Here is a 14,681-nt window from a genome sequence, read left to right as displayed (position 1 = left end):
ACACCACCCCCCCACCCCCCAGCATGGGATTTCTCTGTATACACCTGGCTATCTTGGAATTCAAAAAGATCCTCTTGCCTCTGCTTCCCAAGTGCTGGGACCAATGATTGGCCACATCTAATTTCTTATAAGGAAATATTTTAACATGGAGTAAAGAATGAGGTAGTCCATCAGTTTGAAAAGTACTACTTAGATGGTTCAAATTTTCAGACAGATTCAACATGCTGTAGATATCATGAGCTACAATCATTCATTGACTTATTCCTGCTTCCAATATTTACTGGGCACTTATATAGGTCAACATACTGTTCGACATGGTATGTATACATTGGTAAGTAACAAAAGCATCATATAATGAATAAAACATAATTGTACACATTTGAAAATATCAAGATAAAACCCATGATTTTGTGTACTAATTTGAAAAATTTTTTTATTTATATACATAAATTTAAGAATTTTCTGTTTCACATGTATGGATGATCCAGGAAGCCAACTGATATAAGTGCTGGGAACTAAACTTGAGTCTTCTGGAAGAGAGGCAAACTAACCACTAAGCCATTTCTCTAGCCCTAATTAGATTAAAAAAAAAAATTGAAAAAAAGAAAAAAGGTGGGGGAAACCAGCCAATGATACAGCTCAATGGATAAAGGCCCTTGTTGCCAAGCCTGACAGTTTGTGTTTGCTCTCAGGGTGCACACAGTGGATGGAGGAGAGAACTACCACCACCACAGGTTGTCTGGTGACCTCCACAAGTATGGAGTGCATAAGCTCCTAATCCTAGCACACAATAGGGAAAGCAGAAGGAGACCAATCTATACTGAATTCTAGGCTAGCCAGAGCTACACTGAGATCTTGTCTACAAAATGTTAATTAATTTGATTATATATTATTTTTAAAAGGAGGTTGGTGAGATGTGATAGCTCAGTAGGTAAAAGTAGCAGCCACCAATCTGAGTTCAAACTCCAGAATTCGTATGTTAGGAGTGAACCAACTCCCATTACACATGTTCCTGTACACATACATGCATAAAGAAACATAATAAAACCTTTTTAACATGGGGGTGGGAATTGGTTAAGGCACTTGCTGTCCAGTCAGGGCAATTAAGTTCAATCCCTGGAATCTACATGTAGGAGAAAATTCACTCCAAATTAATTTCTTTAGGTTGTCCTTTGACCTTCACACAATATTAAATAAAAACATACATACATACATACATACATACATACATACATAAGTAAATGTAAAAAAGAAAAGAAAAACTTGGGATATTTTCTTGGCACTCATGGAAACCATTAAAAAGGAGAGATTTAAAATCTGAGAAGCATAAATAAAAACATATTCAAATAAGTAGTTTCAAACTTCCTCAACTGTTATTGATGTAAAGGGATGAGCAATAGGAGTGAGTCTTCCATTCCCCAGCACACGTGCTTTCAGGATGCATACTGTCCTTAAGTAGGTAATCACTGCATTAAAAATAAAGAAATAAGTAAAATAAAAAATTCACCTGAGGGTGAAAGTGGAGTTAAGTGTTCTCCCAGTATTCCTAAGTGGCTGGGTATGGTTCCCAGCATCAATAGAAAGAAAGAAAGAGCGAGCCAGGCGGTGGTGGCACTCGCCTTTAATCCCAGCACTTGGGAGGCAGAGGCAGGCAGATTTCTGAGTTTGAGGCCAGCCTGGTCTACAGAGTGAGTTCCAGGACAGCCAGGGCTACACAGAGAAGCCCTGTCTCAGAAACCCCCCCTCCAAAAAAAAAAAAAAAGAGCAAGCAAGTGAGGGAGAGAGGGAAGGGGAGTGAAGAGGAAGGGAGGGAAAGCTGAGAAGAGAGGAAAAGGAGAGGAGAAGAGAAGAAAAGGAGAGGAGAAAGGGAAAGGGGGAAGGGAAAGGGAAAGGGAAAAGTTAGTTTTCCTGTAGGTTAATATCTCCACGTAGAATATTCTTCTAGTATGCTACAAACCAGGATTCAATCCCTAACATGATTTTTTTTTAAAAAAAATTAGAAGTAAGAAGTGGCCCAGTGAGTAATGTGCTTGTGCAGGCATGGAGACCTGAGTTCAGATTCCCACACTCATGTAAAGAGCTGGTATTGGGGAGCACTTCTGTGACCCAAGCACTGGGGAACAGACAGACAGAACTCACTGGTCAGTCAGTCTAGCTGAAACAGCAAGCTTCGGAATCAGCAAGAGACCTCTTTCAAAAAATGAGGCTGAGAGAAGAAGACATCTTGACATCAATCTCTGGCCTCCACATGCACCCAAGCAGGTTTTGCACAGCCAAGTACAACCCTGTGTGAATGTATGTACACACACATACATATATTCCTCAATAATTGTCAAAAGTTTTCATTATTTTGTCACTCACCTATCATTAGTAGTTGATTTCCCCTTTGCTCATTATACAAATAGAAATAAATTCCAGACACCCATCCATTTATCTTTTTAGCAAATATAAATTAGCATTACATTCTAAAGTAAGCTACCTCCCAGTTTCAACAAGTCCCCAGCATATACTGTGCTATGGAAAGGAAGGCACAAAGAGAATGCATGTAAATTTAAAGGGTTCAGAAAAAGGAGTCTGTGTTACTGACCAGGTATTTTTCTTGTGAGAACAAGACAGAAAATGTATATGATGTATGGAAATAATTTTAATTTGGATAAAGAGAGACTTGTCACTAGATACCTGTAACAACAGCACAGCTGATAATATCATTTTGAAGCAGTCCTCTTCCCTGAAGTTTGGAGAAAATGTCAAGGTTTTGATTTTGTATGATCTCCCTCTAGCTGTCCCCCTCAAAAAAACAAAACAAAGTAAAACAAACAAAATACCTCATGCTCTTACTATGGCGTCAGAATATCAACACCACCATTATATGGCTCTATGAAAGACTGAGCAACAATCTGCCTTGGAGAGTAATACTAAATACTACACTCAACAAACTATTTAGCTAATATAAAAATTCTGTTTACTTGGTATGGTGGCTAAGCACACCTTCAATCCCAGCACTATCAAAGCAGGAGGGAAGCAGACCTCTGTGAGTTCCAGGCCAGCCAAGGCTACCTTATGAGATACTGTCTCAAAAAGAAAGAAAGAAAGAAAGAAAGAAAGAAAGAAAGAAAGAAAGAAAGAAAGAAAGAAAGAAAGAAAGAAAAAAATAGTAAAAGATGTGGCTAATGACATGGCTTGATTTCGAGAAGGGGTGTGGCTCACGGATTTGAGACTGAACACCTAAGAATGATGAAGGACAGAGGAAAGAAGAGAGAACATTAGAAAGAAAAAAAATGCACTTGGGAGTTAGAGAACAGAAATCAACAGAACAGAAGGAAGAGAAATGACTGAGAAATCAAGATAGATAAAGAGGTAGGTTTGACAGACTCAGAAGATGAATGTTCTGTGATACACTAAGGGCTTGGATTTTATTTCAATATCTTTTTTCCCCTTCCTTCTGCTTTTAAAACAGAGTTGCACATATAGCTCAGACAGGCCTTGACTCTTATGTTAAAGAGAACAAGAACTCCCATTTCTCTCTCTAGTCTCTAGATTCCAACTGCTAGGATTACAGATACATACTACCATTCTCTGCTATTCTAAATCTTAATTAAGAAAATGATCAGATTTTTTTTTTTAAGACAGGGTTTCTCTGTATGGCCCTGGCTGTCCTAGAACTCTTTCTGTAGAACAGGCTGGCCTTGAACTCAGAAATCCACAGATTTTTCTTAAAAACAAACAAACAAAAACAAAACAAAACAAAAAAAAACCCTGGCAAACCAGCTGAAACTGTACAACTACAACCCCAGGACCAAGCAAGTGCATCATGAGCTTAGGGCCAATCTGGGCTATATCGCTGACAGTCTCAAAAATAGGAACAAAATGAGCCAGGCATGGCAGTGAGCCTTTAATGACAGCACTCCTGAAGCAGAGGCAGGCAGGCAGGTAGGTACCTGTGAGTTCAAGGTTAGCTGTGTCTACACAGTAAGTAAGGACAACCAGGGCTACAAAGTAGGCCTTGCACACCCCACTTCCAAATGTGTGTATGCGGACATATATCAAAAGAAAAATACTGGGAATAATTTAGAAGAAATAAATTAGGGTGGGGAGAGAATAAGGAAACCAGGGGAATTCTATACAAAGTTGCTGCCATTTTCACCTTTAAATCATGATCCAGTAGGATGAGGAGCTTTAGGAATTCTGGGTGAGGAAGAAAAACTATGAGCCATGGATACTAATGTAGACAATTTGGTAAATTTTTTTTCTGTAAGGAAGCCATCAGACAAGATATCCAATAGACAGGTTTAGAATCAAGTTAAGGGACTGAGGGCATTTAAAGAATGTAGAGAGAGTCCTGAGAAACATAGAGGCTAAGAAAGGAGATTAATCAGTAAGAGATCCAGAGGCTTAGGGCTCTGATTCTTTGAACTCCGTTTCTTGAAGTGTAAGCAAATGAAAAGAAGAGCTACCAGAAGATTTCACCATGACCAAAGAAGGAGCAGAGAAACACTGAGCGGGACAGGAAGCAGGATATCTGGGCTCCCTGAGGCTTCTGGGACTCTTTCTCACTTCTGTGTTGTTAAAAAAAATTTTTTTTTTTTGAAAAATGATATAGTGATTAATCACATTCCTAGACAAAATAATTTTAGTCACATACTTCATAAGTTCCATTCTATCATTCACATGGAAGTATATGCTATTCACTGATACCTGGTCTAGCCACCACCCTCCAAAAAAAAAAAAAAAAAAGAGTATTAGGTTCAAGAGTGACATCATTTATTTTCAGCAAGCAAATCATGACCTCTCTCAACTGAGTTCCGCATCTGTAGAATAGGGGCAAAAGCCAAAGCAGTTAGCTTTGTAAAGTTGTACTTTGGTGAGTACAAAACTCACCACAAAAACAGATGCAAATGATTTTGCTTCTGGTTAATTCAAAATATCCACAGTAAATCCATTTATTTCGAACTTCAACGTACATTTAAAAACTACACATACTTAATATACAGTCTTGAACCTTACTTTAACCTAAAAATTAACCTGGATTTTTAAATTCCCAGCGATGTTCATGCAAAGGTTCTGTCATAGATTTTATAGACAGAATCGTGGGTTAGTTTAACCTCTTAAATGATTAAAAAAACTGGACTGAGGTTGGTAGCTCAGTGGATAGAGTGCTTGGAAACCCCAAGTTTGATCCCTAGCATAAACTTTGTATAAACTGGAAGTAGAAGCAAATGATTTCAGTCACAACAATTTAAGAGGCCAGCCTGGGGAACACAAAACCTGTATGAAGAAAACAGGGAAGGAAAAAAAAAAGAAAAAGGCTGTATGGCTATATGGCTGCAGTGTACCTCACAACATTTGTCTGCTTAGTAAGCTAATTTCTAGCACAAAAAGAAAAGGCCAAAGGAGCGGGGAAGAAAAATACTAGGAGGCTCAACAAGAGGCAGCAGCAAAACAAAAAGAAATTGCTAGAAGACAAAGATAATCTGAGCCACAAACTCCAATTTTAGCTATCATATATTCTGAGATACGGGTATACTTTGTGTTTGATAGTAACACTGTAAATCATCCTTTTGCTAAAAATAATATTTGGTAGCAAGAACTGTCATTTTTTTAAAAAAGCACATTTAAATTACTATCTGGAGGACTATAGAGAAGGCATACAAATCATTTAACTTCAAGGCTCTCAAAACTATTTCTCAATACTCTCACAAAGCATTTGCTATTACACCTGTCCTGTGTGATTTGAACAGGGAGGCCAAACTTCAAAGATTCACACCTAGGAAATGTTCTCCCACTTAACATTCTTGGTTTTCAATAAAAGTGCATTTACTTGATGTTTCAAGGTATTTTGAACTTGTTAAAGTGGACAAAACCAAGGACACTGATTAAGATAACAAATAATACAGACTCGAGGTCAGATGGAAAATGGAGATTGTAAATGGGATCTTTCTCTACAAAGTCCAGAACCCAGGTTCCCTACAGCCCCTACTCAGTGTCAGGTTAACATTTTGGCTAGCTAGCAAGGTCTTCCATTTCTGCAACCACAATTTATTTGAGTAAACTGCCAATCAAAAGTGATATAATTTTGTTTTACTGATTTGGTTTTTTGTTTAAATGATGAGGATAATCTGATATTACTGAAATTAGATGCTGAATTGTATTTTCTTTTTCTTTTTCTTTTTTTTTTTTTTTTTTTTTTTTTTTTTTTTGAGACAGGGTTTCTTTGTATAGCTCTGGCTGTCCTGGAACTCACTCTGTAGACCAGGCTGGCCTCGAACTCAGAAATCCGCCTGCCTCTGCCTCCCAGGTGCTGGGATTAAAGGCGTGTGACACCACCGCCTGGCCTGAATTGTATTTTCAATTAGCAAGAAGATAGGAGGAGAAAATTAAGGTTCAGAATTATACTTCACAATATACTGTATGTATGCAAAATACACTATATGTAATACTAAGTAATATCACACATAACTACTAGTTTTCTCTGTGACAAGAGCTTAAGAAAATGATAGTTAAGAACTAGTGGGGTATGGTGGTCCATGTATATAAACATAGCACTTCAGCAGATGTGGCAGAGGACATGAGGCCAACTGCGCTAGATAGTGAGACCTATCTCAAAAAATAGCAATCAGGTCTAAGGATGAGAGTGTTTGCCTAGTATACACAAAATTCCTAGGTTCTATGCCTGGCAAGCAAACTGAGCTTTGTGGCTCATGCCTGCAATCCTAGCACCCAGGAAGTAGAAGCAGAAGGATCAGGAGCTCAAGGTCATCTTCAGCTACAGAGGGAGTTCCAGATCAGCCTGGGTTACACATGACCCTGTCTCAAAAAAAAAAAAAAAAAAGAGTAAGTAAATAAAAATAATGAATATCAAAATACTTAATTCCCAAAGGATTATTTAACTATTCCATACCCACTCAAAGCAGTAAAGCCAGTTAAAAAAAACACCTTGGAATCTGTCATATGAGTAAGCACTCAGTTTTTAGAGATGGGAGCCAGTACACTTGAATTAATGTTGCTAGTCATATATCAAGTGTATCCTTACGCAGAGAACTTAGTTTCATCCTGGAAGCAATTAGCAGTTATAAGAATTAGACTAAGTAATTAAAATTAAATGTAGGTTTCCTAAAGAAGTTTCTTTTAAGGGACCGGTTTCACCAAATAATAATAATAATAGCCCAGTTCCCTCTGCTTATGATAAAAATTAGACAACAAAAATACTTACACAGGACTGGAATTCAAAGAGCAATGATCCACCATCATTTCTGGAAGGAAATCCAACTTAAACGCAGCCATCACCTCACTCTCCCCTTCAGAAGCCAATGATAATAACTTGCTGCACTTGTCTGATCCACAAATACACACAGCTTTAGCTTCCTGGGCCCCACAAAAAACACAAAGTGGAAACGGAGCTCAGGGAAACCAGCAGTAAGTGCCACAGAAAGAGGCAGGTCTGGGGAAGGGGCAGGGAAGGGGAGAACTGGACTAACATGGGGGATGCGACCATGTGAAAGGAGGCTCAGCTCAGCACACAATGAAAGTGCTGATGCACCAGGCTTGTTTTGTGTGATTTTCCCTGGCGAAGCAGTACTAAGTGCACTGTCAGATAAATAGTGTGTCAGATTCATGAAGATAGTGTAGCCAACAAAGCAGAAGAAACACAAACTTGTTTCACATCATCCAAAGTCCTCCCTATAAATCAGTATTTAAGGTCCCACAGATCTAAAATTACCTGAAGGAAAAAGCAAATAAGCAAAACAAAACAACAACAACAAAAAGAAACCAACCACGAAAACCTACCTCACCTCATGTGGTGAAAACACCTTTAAAGAGCTAACTGCTGGCCTTCGGTTTAAACTTAAGTCTCCAACTTAAGTCTCCACGTGTTGAAGACAGCAATAAATAGGGTCCAAATTAAATCCCAGAACAGTCACAAAAGAAAGACCAAGAGAAGCAAGCTGTTGGAGAAACTGGCCATCTAAACCCTGTTACTGACCAACTAACTACTTCTGCCAGATTGGCCCAGTTCTTTTTAATAGCACTGAGTGAGGGTAAAGTGATCAGTCGCTCATCGGACAAGCCTTTTAAAAACCCTGGTTTAGTATCACTCATTAGGTGGACACAGGTAAAATATGTTAACTACTTCTGAATCTTTACTAGAAACTAAAAGGAAGAGTGATATTATATATTATATTATATAATAACAGTAATATTCTGCCCCCCCCCCCCACTCCACTATGTAGCCCTGGCTGTCCCAGAACTTGATCTGTAGACTAGTCTGGTTGCAAACTGATCCACCTGCCTCTGCCTTGAAAGTACATGTGTGCCCCACTAATGCCAGTGTCTACTGGCCTTTCTAATGAAATAAAAAACAAAAGCCAGTAGTGAACATTTAAAAATAAAAACAAAAACAAAAAACCTGTCTATTAGGACACAAATTCAAACCACATGTAAGGTAATTCTCTTCATTCCCTCACCTCCTTAAGGCCTAGGGGCTATAACAGTTCAGTGGCTGACTTACCTAGCATGTATGTATAACAACATGGCTTCAATTCCTAATGCCAAAGAGTACAAACACTGTTGCTGAAACCAAGATGGATGAAAGCAAGAATAAAATTCCAGTATGAGTGAGCTGTTGAGATGGATATACTTAGCAACCAAGGCAGATGTATGCTCCCTTCTCAATTTGGCTCCATGTCCCCCTAAAGAACAAATGGTGGCATTTCAATATTTAGGCAATGATTCTAAAACTTAGCTCCGAGGGCCCTCAAATTTCACAGGCTTCCTTTCCATTTATATCACTGGATGGTCTTACTTCAAAGATTTCACTTCACCCAAGCTCAGTTCACAACACAGGAAACTTTGAAGAATGCCATATTCAGCTTATAAAAGAAGTAAAATGAAATGGGGCTGGTGCTACATGTCTGTCATCCTAGCACTTGGAAGGTAAAGAGGCACTTCAAGGTGGGCCTCTGCTGCACAGCAAATTCAAGGACAGCTAGGAATAAAAAGAGAACCTGTCTCAAACAATCAAAGTAAAATGCAAACATTTCTAAACCATAGAAAGTAGGATAGCATATTACAAGGTAGTTCTCATCTGTAACAATGGCTGATGCCCATCTACACCTGACCCAGAAAAGTTGGAGCTAGGTTTTCTCTCCAAAATTCACACATAACCATTCCAATACTAGATCTTTAACAGAGAATGGTTTTTATATGTTGTCAAAGGTCTCTTAAGATCAACTTTGCAGATGGAAGCAGCAAAAGCATGCCCAATTCCACTAAAAAGTGAAGAATAAATAAATGTCAACTGAGAAGAATCTACAAATAATATACAGTATACAGTCCACTTCACCAACCCTATAGATTGTAGGTACTAACCCTAGCGGGGACTGCTTAAGTAACTGAAAGGTTTGTTCTCTTACAATCGCTGGAGCTGGTATTAGTCCCCATCCTAAAGTTACATGGCCCAAGAAGTAACTTGATGAGTCAAAGATCAAATCAGACTTTTTAACTTAAGAATTAATTTAAAGAAGAATCAAGTTTTAAGGAATCCTGCTGGTTGTTGCTATATTTCTATAATCCATTAAAAACATAAAAATTCTGTGAGTTTGAGGCCAGCCTAATCTACAGAGCTAGTTCTAGAACAGTTAACGTTACACAAAGAAATCCCGTCTCAAAAGAAAGCAAAAACCAAGACAAAACTAAAAAATTCTATGTATGTCACTTTAATTAGAATCACATTATCTATCAAAGGGAAGAGTACTTAAACATGTAACTGAACCTCTGGGTACTGCCCACTTTCCTTATGACATTTTCAATAAGTCTAGGGCTAAGGAACACTTGATCTTTAACTCCTCAGACAGAAAAAAATTCTCTGAAAGCTGCTTAATATAAGTTTTAAAAGAAAGCAGGGAGTGGAGGCCCTATAATTTCTGTGCTTATTACATTGCTATTAAAGTCCATTTTAGGTTGGAGAGATGGCTCAGCGGTTAAGAGCACTGATGACTGTTCTCCGAAGGTCCTGAGTTCAAATCCCAGCAACCACATGGTAGCTCACAACTAGCCATAATGAGATCTGATATTCTCTTCTGGTGTGTCCAAAGACAGCTGCAGTGTACTTAGATATAATAATAAAAATAAATCTCTTTTAAAAAAACTCCATTTTATGATTTATAAAGCACACTGTTGCTTCAAAAACCTCTAATATGGAAATGTTATTCCATGGAGACAAGTGGAGTGTCTCTTTTAGGTAGGTCCCAAGAGTTAGCTCAGTATAATTAAATTCAATGAACTTGTAGGAAAAGGAAGAGAAGTAATTTTTAATTAATTCTGGTTTTTAAAGGTTTATAACACTAAGCAATAGTAAAAATTATGAATGTAAAAATACAGATATTAAGGAAATTAATAACTAAAAAAGTCAGTTGTTCACAGAAAATGACCCTTAATCGAAAAAACAATCTTTGCTTACATATACTCCCATTAGAAATAAGGGGTGGCAGAAGTGGTTTAACTTAGGGTCTGCTGTTAAGAGGGTTAATCTATGCTCTGCCTCCTATGCCTTTCATTCTGGATATATCTTATTTCCTTTGGTTGTTTTTAGGAGAGGGTTTCTCTGTGTAACAGGCTGTCCTAGAACTTACTCTATTGGTCAGGCTAGCTTTGAACTCACAGATCAACTGCCTCTGCTTCCCTAGTACTTGGATTAATTCCCAGCTTGGCTTATTTCCTTATGTGTCTGTTTAGTCTTAAACATTTTTTAACCTGTTTTTTTTTTGTTGTTGTTGTTGTTTTTTGGTTTTTGGTTTTTTTTTTTTGAGACAAGTTTCTCTTATCTCTGGAGACTAGAACTCACTCTGTAAACCAGGCTGGCCTCAAACTTAGAGATCCACCTAGCTCTGCCTCCAAAGTGTTGGGATTCAAAGAATCCCACCATGCTGCCCAGGTGTCTAGCGCTTTTGTTTGTTTGTTTTTCAAGACAGGGTTTCTCTGTGTGGCCCCTGCCTGGCCTCAAACTCAGAGATCCACATGCCCCTGCCTCTGGATTCCTGGAACGAAAGGCAAGCATCAGCAACACTAAGCTTCTAAGCTCTTTTTTTAAAAAAGATTTATTTTATATATATATAATATATATATACATATACATATATGTGTGTGTGTGTGTATATATATATATATATATATATATATATATATATATATATATATATATATGAGTACACTGTTGATATCTTCAGACACACCAGAAGAGGGCGTTAGCTCACATTACAGATGATTGTGAGCCATCATATAATTGCTGAAAATTGAACGCAGGACCTCATTGAACTATGTCAGCCCTTCTAGCTCTTTTTTAAAGTCTGATTCTGACATGGCTGGAACAAGCAGCATTCGATATAACATTAAGAAGCAACAGCGGACACTTTTATTTTTTGCAAAATTATGGAAGAATAACGTGTTTATTTTTGTGTGTGTGTGGTTTTGTTGTTGTAGCAAAAAATGTGAAAGAATTACTTTAGACCAAAAGGCCTTTCTGAGGGTTTTGTTTGTTTGTTTGTTTTTTGATTTTTGAGATAGGGTTTCTCTGTGTAGCCCTGGCTGTCCTGGAACTCACCGTGTAGACGAGGCTGGCCTCAAACTCAGAAATCTGCCTGCCTCTGCCTCCCAAGTGCTGGGATTAAAGGCGTGTGCTACCACTGCCTGGCCTTTCCGAGTTTTTAACAGGAATTAGACAATAGTGGAAAATTCTGTAGGGGGTGTGTGTGTGAAAAGAAAGAAATACATTTTAAAAATTGCCTCAAATATAACATAATGCATAAAGGAAGCTGGTAAATTTTCCATGTGTTATATACTGAGAAAATATGAAAAGGTAGAATAAGCAGAATTTATTCTGAAAATGATAAAGTTTTGTTATCTTCTCCTGTTTTTTTTTTTTTTTTTTTTTAAGATTTATTTATTATGTGTAAGTACACTATAGTTGTCTTCAGACACTCCAGAAGAGGGCATCTGATATCATCACAGGTGGTTGTGAGTCACCATGTGGTTACTGGGATATGAACTCAGGACCTTCAGAAGAACAGTCAGTGCTCTTAATCGCTGAGCCATCTCTCCAGACCCTTCTCCTGTTTTGTAATCATTCCTCTTCTTGATCAGCACCAAATACAAAGATTAACAGAGGCCCTGATCTGTGCTTAGTTTCTGCCTCCATTATCCTCCGGATCCCCCTCACCCCCTCAGCTTGTTTGTTTTTTGAGACAGGGTTTCCCTGTGTAGTTCTGGCTATCCTGGAACTCACTTTGTAGACTAGGCAGCCTCAAACTCAAAGATACTCCAGCATCTGCCTCTTGAATGCTGGGACTGAAGGTGTATACCACTGCCACTAGGCTCAAGGGTCATTTTACAACATCAACTGGAAGTTGGAGAATTAAAGTACTAAAAGGCTGCAGTAGATATTTGCCCCCAAATCTCACAACAAGTAACAAGGCGCAGAGGTTGAATTTAGGTTGGTACAGTTAGGTAATTAGAACATTAACCAGAATGGTCATTGTTGTTTTCTTTTTGAGATAGAGTCTTCTGTAACCCAAACTAGCCTAGAAACTACGTAGCAAAGAATGACTCCTGACTTGTCTACCTCCCTCCACCTCCCCAGTACTGGGAATTACAATCATGCCAAACCACTGTAGTTTATGAGGTGATGGGGGTTGAAATTAGTGATCCACAGGTTCTAGACAAGTGAACTATATCTGCAGCCCCTCACCAGATATGGGGCAGGAGGCTACAGAAAAGCTACAGGGCAGAGAGAACACTGCTATTTTCCCCAAAGCAAATTCCCTAAATAAGCAGATATTAGGCATAAATTTTTTAAAGGCAGCCAAGTTTCTGACTTTGTAAATTTATCTTGGTGGCCCTAGGGTGGTGGTGAACCACTAAAACCAAAATAATCAGAAAATGAGAAAGTAATTGAAGGTAAAAGCAAAGAGAGGAACCACAAAACCAATTTGCCTTATTTTTAAACATTATTGACCAATCTTACAAGTAGAGATTGATTCTGTACTGCCCCAGTTCCTACAAACTTCCATTTATAACTCCTTCCAGCTGTACTTTTGTCTAGCTACAGTCAGAGTACGGCTCAAAGTCATCAAGGACAATGTCTATTTGAAAAGTGTAAGAATTTTCAAAGAGCAAGCTAGACCTAGAACTACTTTCTCTGAAAACAAAGACTCTTCTTAACTAGCATAAAACATGTGCTCAAGTTTGTTTGTTTCAACTTCTTTTTCAGTGATTGGGACTGCCCTCAAGCATCATGCATGCCAGTCAAGCACTCCACTGAGCTTCTTTAAAAAAGAAAAAAAATTGAAATAAGGTTTCAATAGGTTTATTGGCTGCCCTCCAAGTGCAATCCCCCTACCTCAGCCTCCCAAAGAGCTGGGATTAACAGAGTTCTCTGTTTTCATATTGACCAAACTAATTTATAGTCAATAAAGCAAAGATGTTTCCAATAATTATAAAAGCAAAACTCATACAAAAACTAGCAACAAAAAACTTGTAAAACCAGGCATGATGGAGCACACCTTAACCCCAGCATTTGGAAAGCAGAGTAAGCAGATCTCTTTATCTCTTGAGTTTTAAGGCTAGCCTCAAAACTCAAACAAAACAAAACAAAACTTGTTAAAAAAGATTTACTTAGCCGGGCAGTGGTGGCACACACCTTTAATCCCAGCACTTGGGAGGCAGAGGCAGGCAGATTTTACTGGGGTAGATCAGTGAGTATTGTCATGCTACGAGCTCTTGTCTCTGGAGTGTGTGATCCAGTGGACTATGTCCTGAGGCCAGCCTGGTCTACAGAGTGAGTTCCAGGACAGTCAGGGCTACACAGAAAAACCCTGTCTAGAAAAAAAAATTTTTTTTTTACTTAAACCTGTACTATACCATCAAAAGCTATTAAGAGGAAAGTAGGATCTGGTGGCTCAAACATATACAGTGGGCCCTTACCTGCAAGGTAGGAACAAGAGCTAGTGTCATACACTAGAAGGCATTTTATTGAAAAATTTTGTCTTCCTGATTTTGATCTACCACCTTTATAAAGCAGAGAAATAGCTAGGTATTTCTATAGGTAGTACATAATACCTATAAACTCAGCAACACTGGAAGTAGAGACAGAAGGATCAAGAGTTCAGGCCAGCCTGAACTACATAAGCTTCTGTCATAAAATAAAACACAACACAAAGAAGGATGCCAAAGGATAAAGGGCAAGGAAGCTGTGAGTAACCCACAGCATTATTTATTTGTTAACCAACCAACCAACAACTTAGGATGCTGAAAAGAAGATGATCTAGGAAGCCTTAAAAATTCTATCTGATCAGTAGAGAAAACTTTCAGGTATCCTATATGCCTTTCTTGGTAGACTGATAATGAGCACCTTTCTTTCTGATATTTTTCACTTTCCTCAAAATGTCTGCATTCTAGTAAAAGACAAAATTCTGTCCTTCCCAGGAAAATGGCCAATGGTTAAGTCACCATTATCAGCATTTACATAGTCCACTGGATCATACACTCCAGAAACAAGAGCTGGTAGCATGACAATACTCATTGATCTACCCCAGTCTTAAACGCATGACTCATTAGCAAGATTCCAAATAGTAAATGCCCTCACTAATTTCTTGAAAAACTTTAAAAAAAAAAAAAACCAAAAAAAAAAA

The 14,681-nt window shown here is 38.2% G+C and overlaps 1 protein-coding gene across 13 annotated transcripts in view; it reads right to left on the bottom strand.

Moving 5' to 3' along the window:
• The window catches only part of Celf1 (CUGBP Elav-like family member 1), a 74,164-nt gene that overhangs the window by 24,082 nt on the left and 35,401 nt on the right, over positions 1 to 14,681 (bottom strand). For 8 of the 13 annotated variants that reach the window (XM_031370927.1, XM_031370926.1, XM_031370925.1 and 5 more), the window contains exon 2: positions 7,211 to 7,362. The exons of 4 other annotated variants lie outside the window; for them this stretch is intronic. In XM_031370927.1, coding sequence (XP_031226787.1) covers positions 7,211 to 7,281 — 71 coding nt within the window. In that variant the 5' untranslated portion in view covers positions 7,282 to 7,362. Of the gene's footprint in view, positions 1 to 2,679; positions 2,781 to 7,210; positions 7,363 to 14,681 lie in introns of those variants that run through there. One more of the 13 variants, XM_031370933.1, reaches the window with a different exon arrangement.

This window comes from Mastomys coucha, unplaced genomic scaffold, assembly GCF_008632895.1.
Source record: "Mastomys coucha isolate ucsf_1 unplaced genomic scaffold, UCSF_Mcou_1 pScaffold15, whole genome shotgun sequence".
Taxonomy (NCBI): domain Eukaryota; kingdom Metazoa; phylum Chordata; class Mammalia; order Rodentia; family Muridae; genus Mastomys; species Mastomys coucha.
This window is presented reverse-complemented; position numbering and strand designations above follow the sequence as displayed.